The 10,860-nt window shown below is 36.4% G+C and overlaps 1 protein-coding gene across 1 annotated transcript in view; it reads right to left on the bottom strand.

Moving 5' to 3' along the window:
* Nucleotides 1-8,680: 8,680 nt before the first annotated feature.
* LOC116888445 (charged multivesicular body protein 1b-2) overlaps nt 8,681-10,860 on the bottom strand; it is a 39,772-nt gene continuing 37,592 nt past the window's right edge. Inside the window, exon 6 of the mRNA XM_032889720.1 lies at nt 8,681-9,121. Within this exon, the coding sequence (XP_032745611.1) occupies nt 9,074-9,121 (48 nt within the window). The 3' untranslated portion in view covers nt 8,681-9,073. The remainder of the gene's footprint in view (nt 9,122-10,860) is intronic.

Below are 10,860 nucleotides of genomic sequence, written 5' to 3'. Positions count from 1 at the left end.
GCAATAATAAATAACTTAATCTCTAAAATGATGGAAATAGGAACACATTAATACCATCAATCCAATAAAAACTGAAGTTCTTAATGTTTAAAAGTGGATCAGACGTACTGTCTTCACAACAATCACTTAATATGTCAATAAGCCAGAGGGCAGTTTTGAAAGTAGGCAGTTGCCAAGGCTTACAAAGTTCTAGCAATTTACTGAAAGCAAATTAAATTAAAAGTGTCAGTATATTCTTGCATGTGTTCTTTGCATGGCCAATTACAAGTTACTTAAATTCAAGCAGGTCACAAATTTTCGGATAATTTAATCAGCAGGATCTTCCAGGCCAGTTCTGCCTCCCACTGATGCCATGTGGTCATATTATTCATTATATTTCAGCTAAGTGGCTCTTTGCATGCAAACACAGTTAATACAGCAGTGTAAAAAAAAGAAAACAGCAGTGTAGAATTTAAATATTGAAAAATTAAAGGTCAGAGGATCCAGGGGAGAAAACAGTATGTTCTAAGTTTGAAACAAAATTTCTAGCAGCATTCTATAATCTCCTTAGATGTACTAAATAATTTAGCTTTTGGCATTAATATAATAAATATTAGTATTTGTTGTCTGAACAATTGAAATGTGATAGGACATTAACATTTAATCATGGAAACAAAGTATGTTTGCAGAAGTATATAGGTCTTTTGGGATGCTCAAAGTACTTTTTTGTTAAATGTTTGAAGGTCATATCAATTCGTCTCAGTCTTTTGTAACACACTGGAACTAATGTATAACACTGATGGAGGGCAAATTAAAGTTTCCCATGATATGTCTTAAAGGAAATCTTGATAGTTGTTGACTCTTCAATTATTTATCAATTACTTTTCAATTTTGAGTATGTAGGGCAGAGTGAAAGATGTAGGCGGATTTTTTGCTGGTGAAATTACTAATTTCATGTGTGAGATAAAGTGATGACCCTTGAAGATAATGTATTTCTAGAACCATATCTTAAAAATCAAGATCATTTCTCATAAACAAAACTTTTAAGTGTCCACACACAACCTCTCTATGGGCAGTTACTTTATCTGCTGCTTTGCTGTAATGCTTGCCTTAATTTTAAGACTAAATGCACCATCCCTGCTTTAGTCCATTCTTCTAATTACATTATTTTTAGCATCAAAGTGTGCGTGTGTGTGTGTGTGTGTGCGCGCGCGCGCATGCGCGCGCACGTGTTTATAGAGGTGACAACTCTCAAGCTGTCAGTTTTTTCCTTCCCTTGTGTGGGTTTCAGTGATCAAATTCAGGTCATCACACTTGCCCTATCAGTGCCCTTTACCTGCTGAGCAACTTCATTGCTCACCCCTGCTTATTAATTCCCAAACTTGGAATCCTTTCAAACAAGAACACACACACACACACACAGACACACACACACACACAGACACACACACACAGACACACACACACACACACACACACACACACACACACACACACACAGAAATAATCGAAGTAAATCTTGTTCTGAGATGTGAACTTTATTTGGTGTTAGGAAATGAATAGCAGTTTGAACTAACTGACAAACATCCCAAAGCACGAAGTGTAAGAAACATGCCCCCACTCACTTCTTGGTTCAGGATGCCCTTGCTTCTGATGCACATGATCTGTACATGCATAAGGAAATCTTAACTGATCCCATGTCTTCTAAAAAGCAGCCCTGCTGTTTAATGGCTCATGCCAAATCAAGCACTTTGTTTACAGTGTGGGACACAAGGAGTTCAGATAATGGATGATACAGGGACAAAGAAGGGTACAGACTGTGAAATGGCAGCCAAAGCCTGGGATCCAAGATAAGTTGTTACATTCAAATCACCACTTAGCTATGTCACTGTTTCTGTTAACTTCTCTATGTCATTTTCCCTATAACTTTCATTTGTACTGTCTGAACAATGAAGGTGCTATATAAATGGCAGCTAAAGACCTTTCTATTTCTAGTGCAAAGATTCAACAATTCTAGGAAAGCCTTGATTTCTGACACTGACACTTTATCTCTACCTTCAGGAGAATAAGACTTCGTAACCCCTTTTAGCAGTATGGTTTAGTTTACACTTCAAAGTGTAAACTCATATTTTATATTATTTGATTAAAAAACAGTATTCATAGATGGCAGAGTGAGTATCTATGTTCTGAGTTGACAGGTGAAGAAAATTGCGGTTCAGAGACTGACACTGATCAATTAAGGCTTTGATGTCTCAATGCTCACTGAAAGTATGTCCTTACAGTATTCCTTTTAGAACTTTCATACTGGGTAACAGAATAATTTACATTTAACAGTAATGATGAAGATGGTGAGGAAGAAGGAAATTAACTTACTTGCCTGTTGTGGGTTTTTTTTTGCTTGTTGTCTTAATTAGGGTTTCTATTGCTGGGATGAAACTCTATGACCAAAAAGTCAATTAGAGAGGGAAGGGTTTATTTGCCTCACTGTTCATCACTGAAAGAAGTCAGTACAGCAACTTGAATAGAGCAGGAACCTGACATAGAAAAGTAGTGTCCAGGGCAGAACTTTCTAATCCCTATTTGTCACAGGTGAACATTTAAAAAAGGTGTTGTCCTAGAGAATTACACTTAACTGGTGTATTTTCAATTCAGGATTTTGTTTTAAATTATTCTATAGGTTATAAATAAAATTTGTTTTTCCTCCAAACACTCACACATACCTACCCCTCCTTGCTCTCTTTCAAATTCATGGCTTCTTTTTCTATTAATTGTTGTTAGCCTACACAAAGAACTATAGGCAACTAAGGAATGCTGAGAGCAGGAAAACAGTCTTCCTTAGGTCAGAGCAATACCAAGTGGGCAGTCCTGAAAAGATACATACAAGCGACATTATACAGACTCGACAGGCTGGACTTGTGCTTTTAGGCACACACAAGTACACACACACACACACACACACACACACACACACACAGAGAGAGAGAGAGAGAGATTGATTGAAATTTAATCTTTGCAAGTGTAGCCAAGGTTCAGAACAAATGTTCTCAGTCTTGACTGACCCTGAAATCACTGGAGGACTTCTAAGAAATTAGCAAAGTATCCAACTTCCAGAAAATTTAGTAGGAATTGGTGTTGTGTATAATCTAGACTTTCCTGAATAAATACATTTACATTTCTTTGAGATCAAGTCTTGCTATATAGCCTTAGTTGCCCTGGAACTTGCTATCTAGACTATGCCAGCCTTGAACTCCGAAATGCTGGGGTTAATGGCCTCAAGTGATGTTACTGTTAATTCGTGATGGAGAATCCTGAATATACTTATAACTAAGATGTCCTTTGCACTTTACTATATATTCTAAGTAACAATGAGAATTTACAAAATCCTAAATATACTTCCTTCTTATTAAAAAGAAAAATAGAGCTGTGGATGTAGCTCATAGGTAGGGCTAAGACAGACTCTAGAGTAGAGACTGACAAAATATATCTGCAGCAGATTCTTTCCGTGTCTTTCCAAAGTCCATACAAGCACTCCCTTCATAATACCCAGCCTTAGATTCCCAATTACACCCCATCCCTATTTCAGGGAGGTTAATTTTATCCATGTTAATCTGTACTTGAGTCAAAATTTACTTAGGCTTGTTATATTTCAGAGATTTTGCTAGAATGATGCATCTGAGTTACTGAGTTTAGGAAAAGCCATACTGGAAGAGTTGGTGATACTATTAATAGTGTATGTTTTTCAAGGAATTTTCATGTAAAGCACCTCTAAGGAAGGATTACTGAATAGTGAGAAACAAGAAAAATAGTAAATTATTGAGGTTTGGTCTATTGCTATACATTGCAATGCTAAATTCTGTATCCCAAGGTCTAATTGACTGAAGTGAATTTTTACCTACACATAGCTTTTGTTGTGGAAACCTTGCTCCTTAATTTAAAATTATTGGTTAAATAAAGATGCCTACAGCCTATAGCTGGGCAAGAGTGGTAACAGGGGCTTCGGTTCCCAGGCTGGTGGTCTGAAGCAAGAGACCATAAGGGAGGGAGAAGGAGAAGGAAGAAGGCTCAGAGAAAGTAGGAAAATCCTGGAGTTCAGCTCTACGGGTGAGTTGGGCCTGATTTTGTAGAGATCACTTAGTATCTTCAACTGCAGTTATCTAGAACATAAGAATATCTCGCCCTGCCTCTCTTTAGTCTCAAAATACAAATTGTCATAGCACATAGCAAATACACTCTTAATTAGTATTAGAGGAATGAGTTTTGAATAACCAAATAATGATTATGACTGTGAAAAAAATTAGACTACAAAATTCTTCCATAAAAAATAGCATGAGTTAATATAACTTCAAAGATATTTATTCATATGTGTCTGAGTGTACACGTTCATGTTCATGCACCATATGTACACAGAAACTCGCAGACATTTAAAAAAGGGGGGAGGGTTGAATGCCCCGGGACTAGAGTTACAGACAGTTGTGAGCCACCATGTGGGTGCTGGAAACCGAACCCAGGTTCTCTGCAAGAGCAGCCACTACTCTTAATTGCTCAGCCATCTCTTTAGGTCCTATTAGAATTTTTAAATTGGACTCTTCTTCAGTTTATCTTGAAGTCATTAGCAACAAACATATTAATCCATAGGAATCTGGTGAGTTTACTTCTGTTAGTCTATCATTTTGTTTTGCTTTCTCCCAATAATACAGATGCTCCTTCCTGAGAATTTCCTAAAATCCCTATCTCTTTGCAAAGTTACCTTTTCCATCTCTTATTCCTTCTTGCCCATGTGGCATTTGCAGAGTGATCAATTAACCAGGTGAAATAACCTGGTCATAATGTTACCTAAAAGCGGTTCTGAGCAACTAGATGGCTTTAAGCATTGAGACACATGAAGAAATGGAGAATTACCATCAGCCTTTTTATCCAATAGGGGAAAGTGCAACAAGATGTTTTAAACACCCAAGAATATATGTTCATTCAGACACTCCATCATATGCTTAGGTTATTGGTTTAGGAATAATATCTAAGAGATACATTTTATTTACATTGAAAAAAGAATGAATAAATGAAAGGAAAAAAGTGTCCATCAATGTATTTTTAATTTTAAAAATTGTGTGCACGCTATGGAATGTGTGTAGAGGTCAGAGGAAATTTTGCAAGAGCTGTATCTCTACATCCACCATGATCCCAGGAACTGAACTCAGGTCGCCAGGCTTGGTGGCAAGTATCTATACCTACTCAACTATCTTACCTGCCTTGTCAATGTTTCAAAAATATTTTCTGAGATGTGGTCTCATTATGTATGAGGCCTGGAACTCACAGCCTCTGTCTCCCAAGTGCTGTGATAAAAGGTATGTGTGACCATGTCCAGTATATTTTTATTTTAAAATTGTGTGTGTGTGTATGTGTGTGTGTGTGTGTGTGTGTGTGTGTGTGTGCATCTATACACGTGAGTTCAGGTATGCTGTGGAGACCAGGAAAGGTCACTGAATTCCCTGGAGGCAGATTTACAGGATGTTGTTGAGACACAAAGGCAGGTCTCTTGCAAGAGTAGTTTGTGTTCTTAACTCTACAGCCCTGAAATTATTAATTTTAAAAGGTAAGGATGACATGGTCGCAACATAAAAGAATGAACAGTTACTTGTGGAGCTAAGTGGTAGTAACAAATCTAACAATTTTAACTCATGTTAAAAGAATAGAAACTATTTAATTCATACCAACAGAGAACACATTATGTCATACTTTAGTCCATCAAATCTCTTCTATGGGTATCTAGGGTGTCCCAGTACAAACTTTAGATTAATGTTGCAGAATTTTCCTAGGTATGTACTACATTGTCAATCAACGGTCTTAAATATTAATGAATAGTCAGCATTAAATCATTGGCTAAGAACTGTAATAATTAAAACTTTACAGAGGATGAAAGCAGTAAATATTTACTGCATTTCTTTTTACATAATGTGGTGGCTTGAATGAGAAATGTCTTCTATAGGCTCACATATTTGAAACTTTGGTCACCAGTTGGGAAGGTTAATGTACAGGTTACTGTACAACTCTGCTGGAGGATTCTCTCTCCAGCAACAGGCATTGAGAGTGTATTGTCTTGCCACACTTCCAGTTGGCTCTCTCTGCTTCACGTGTACCAAGAACAGCATGACCTCTAGGCTTCTTGCTCCTGCTGTCATGCCTCCCTGCCATGGCAGACTTTCTTCTCCCCCTGGAACTGTAGGCCAAAATAAACTCTCTCATTTATAAACTGCTTCTGGTCACGGTGCTTAATTCAAGCAACAGAAAAGTAACTACTGTAGAAGTTGGTACTAGCGAGTGAGCTGTTGTATCAGACAGCAAGGCTGGCGGGATTAAGCCCTCTAGGCTCTTTGAAAGTAGTTCTTGATAGCCAATGCAGAGCTACAGGATTTGCTTATTTGTATGTCCTGTGAGCTTTCAGTCTTTCTGTAGTCCGGTATTTCCTCACTATACCCCCATTCCTCCCTTTAAAAATGGTAATGTATATTTTGTGCCACTGTATGTTCGAAGTATATTATTTGCTTTTAGATTTTATCAGTGGTTACAGTTAAGAGATTGCCTTGAACCTCACAAGAGATGCCAGACGTTGAAATTTCAAACACTAGTGAAACAGAGAAAGGCAATGGGCACCTTTAAAGTTAGATTAAATACACTTTCCATTATGATAAGGCTGTGAGCCTATGGAAGCCAGGGAGAGAAACATGGTGGTCTGACCGAGAACTGTTTTCCATAGGCTCATGCATTTGTGTAATTGTTACCCAGTTGGTGGTGCCTTTTGGGGAAGTCTGGGGATATGCGATGTTACTAAATGAAGTGTATCACTAGGGTGGGCTTTGAGAGCTTCTAGGCCTTTACATTTGCAATCTGTTCTTTCTGCTTTGTGTGCACCATTGAACATGTAACAGCTCAGCTTCCTGTTCTTGCTGCCACGCCTCTCCACCATGATAGGCCCCCAACTCCCCTGGAACCATAACCAAAAATACCTTCTTTCTTCCATAAGCCACTTTTGGACATGTTGCTTATCACAGAAACAGAGAAAATAACTAATGTGTGTAACAACCCCAAACCCCTCCAAATCATAGAAAATGACCATATACCTAGAGAGCAAGGCTGGAGGCTCACTGAGTTTCAGCCTACTCTGGGCTGTATATTTCTTCCCTGTTTCTAAAATAAACAAGCAAAAAAAACAAAAACAAAAACAAAAAAAAACCCAACAAACTAAAACAGAGGCTAGACGCATGGCTCAGGAGTTACGAGCACTGGCTGGTCTTCTAGAAGAGACGGGTCTGAATTCCAGTATCCACATGTTGGCTCACAGCTATCTGTAACTCTAGTTCTAAGGGAATCCAATATCCTCTTCTGGCCTCTGTGGGAACCAGATACACAAGTAAATACACAGTTAAACGTGCAGGCAAAACAACCATACTTACAAACTAAAAAAAATTTCAAAAATCCCATAGAAATTGATACAGTCCATTTTTGGATACTTAAAATAAGATGGTCTGGGTTATGTAAACATTAAATGAACATGCTTTCCCCGTTTTTATTTTTACAAAATCATATTTCATCACAGACAATAACTGAAAGTTACTTTCAATAAGCAAAAACAAGGCTTTTATTCTATATGTTATTCGGACAAAATTACTTTACTTAGAAGTACTTTGGTGCTAGATGTTTGCTCTAATATTTGAGGAAGATGTATAATATACAGAAAACTAATGCTAGCTTTGCCAAAGACATCTACAAAAATATGTCCCTCACAGTTTTACACATAATATATAGAACTATAAAATCTGCCAATATGGAAATTCCCTAGAATTTCTCAATGCACTGTGAAATCCACAAGGCAAAAGAAAGCATCATATGTAAATGATGTTCAAACATCCTGTCATGGATGATGTTTTTATAACTAGAATACAACCTATCTATCTATACACACACAAATGATGTTTCTGAAATATGTGGAGGAAACAGAAGCACCAGTTATTTGAGTTACACTTGATCACGAAGACGAGCAAGCCTCTGTGACAGTTCATCCTAGAGGAAGCAAAATTTACAAATTATCGAAGGCTGTAGCAAATATTATCTATAAAATTTTAATCCCTTTCCATTTTAAATACAATTTAAAGCCTTATAAACCTTATATAAATGTTAGGCATTTAGTTTTTTTGAATGGCTCAAAAAAAACCTGAACTTAGAGCAGTATGAAGGTTAGCAAAACAATATAAAAAATTAAATATGCATGCAATTTGAAAATGCCCACCATTACAGTGCTAAGGGCTTCGCATATTTTCTTCATTTATAATGATGTGTCATAGTAAATACTCCTTATAAAAAAGGTGAATATTTTTTCTTATATGAAAATAAATGTTACATATAAATGTACATTTCCTAAATTTAAATATAAACCAAGTACACGAATTAAAATAAAATTTGACCTCTACCTGCTCTGTAGAAGCAACACTTGCACCAACAGACCCTATTTGACCCTGGTAGCTCCATATTGAGATCAAAGGCTAAAGATAAAATTAAAATAATCAGAATAAATGAATATTAATATAGCATTTTATAATAATAATATAGGCACTGCAAATTTGAGCACTATAACCTTTTATAGTGCTTCTCTGAGGGTGCTCTCCTACCCACCCACTCCCTCCCACCTCCCCACCCTACCATTCCCCTACACTGGGACATCAAGCCTTCACAGGACTAAGGGCTTCCCTTCCCATTGATGCCATCACACTCTGAATAGATCTATCTCAAGAGACTTGCTGGAGATGATGTCATTATGGTTTGAAAACACATTTGTGTGTATATGAATGGCTAGAAAAGGGGTAACTATTAAAAGCCCTTGAAACACTACCTCTATAAAAATCAAAACTCTAAGTTGAACAAATGGGTTTAAAGACAAATTTTTCAATCCATAGCAAATTTTTAGGAATGCTTATGCTTCTTCAGTCCAGGGCCTCACATATACTATGTAGAAACTCAGCACCACCCTAACTCCTATTATCAACATTTAGAACCTCTAAATATCAAATCAAGACTTTAACAAAAAGACTTGAATAGCAACATCTTACCCAGCTTCATCTGCCATTTCCTGAAGCAGCATATCCACTTGGTTCTAAAATGAAAAAAAAAAGTGAATACTTTTGTAGTATCAGTTTTGAGATGGCTTTCTAGAGTTTGGCTTGGCTTGAGAAACTGATCTTCAATGTTTAAAATCGGAGCTAGAGAGAAGGTTCATCAGTTCAGTTCCTAGTAACCATGTCCAGAGGCTCACAACTACCTTTAACTCCCAAACCTGGGGAATATAATGCCTCTGTCTTCCATAGGAACATGTCACTAGTACAGTTTCCTCACCGACACATAATTAAAATAATAAATCTTTTGTAAAATAAAACAAACAACACACACACACACACACACACACACACACACACACACGTACACAAACTCCTTGCGGTACAAAACTTTTAAAACAAATCTTAAAAAATATTTTTGCCACAAGAGGGCGCTACACCATTTCAGAGAGCAACTTACTAAATGTTAAACTTTTTATTTTATTTTTACAGGAGATAAATATTTATGCAGAACAAATCTTAACAATTGATTTTACATTTCTAAGCCACAAATAAATAGCAAAAACAGCAAAGATAAAATAAAACTGAAAGAAAAGCAGTTTACTGTCTTTCACTTTAATTTAGTAACATAATCGACCAGGCCTGTCATGGTCTGTTTCCCCAAAAAAACCTTTTGTAGTTTACAGTTCAATTCTGGGTTAAAACCACTTTTCTCCTGAGGGTCAGAGGTAAAAGGTCTGGGATGAGCTTCTCTAGGGTTCCTAGTGGCTGAGGCTGAGGTGCAAATATAAATTTCTTTACTGATGGGAACGATTTCTTACAATTCAGAACTTACATTGTGCTAGGCATTCCTTGTAATTAAGAGGCAATCAAAATTATATGAGATTTATTTATGATATATGCAGATGCTAGAACTATAAAATAGGGAAAGAGAGCGTCATTGGCCTTTGATGTCTACTAGGGATCTTGGTATCAATCTCAGGTAGATTTCTGGTTTCTTTGTTACTGTTGCTTTCTTGACACAGGGCTTCACTATGTAACTTAGTGTACTCTGGAGTTCCTGAAACTTGAAGTTCACTGGCTTCAAGCTTCTGAGTCCTGGGCTTTCAGGTGCATACCATCACAACTCTTCTTATACTGACACATTTACTACATTAGAAGTGTTCTCAAGAAATATAGTCTGTTTAATCAAAAATTGCTTCTCATTTTTAAGCAATTATTAAAAATGTGTTGAGCATTCAATAAGAAATTCTAAAGTGTGGTAATAGTTCTACCAGGAATAAAGTGTATGGTTTAAAGGAAACGACTAATCTTACTGTTGGAAACTTTCTTTGGTTTTTTTGAACTCATTCAAAAATGTTTTATAAAATGTAGAAAATATTCAGAAAATAATAAAAACATATAAACATAGTACTAAAGAAGTACTGTGTCCTGAGATTTTGAGTATTGTATTACTCTACAACTTACATTCCTTAACCTTAGAAATTTAATTTAATTGGTATCTAGAATTGAGTTTATTCAATATAACTCTTTGATGGACACTTGTAATATATAAATATACTAAATTTAGTATATATTCTCAATTTCTGAACACTTCTTTTTTTCTTAATTTCTATCACATTCAATGATTAAATAAATATCCACGTGTATGTGCAGATGTTTGCTTCACTGGTCTTCTTGGAACATGAAGGAACTTCTTGGTCCATGAGCTTAGAAGGGTAACTCCTTGGTTATAGGATATGTATATTTTCATTTACCCAATTCTGATCAATAATATTGC

This window comes from Rattus rattus, chromosome X (genome assembly GCF_011064425.1).
Source record: "Rattus rattus isolate New Zealand chromosome X, Rrattus_CSIRO_v1, whole genome shotgun sequence".
Classification (NCBI taxonomy): domain Eukaryota; kingdom Metazoa; phylum Chordata; class Mammalia; order Rodentia; family Muridae; genus Rattus; species Rattus rattus.
This window is presented reverse-complemented; position numbering and strand designations above follow the sequence as displayed.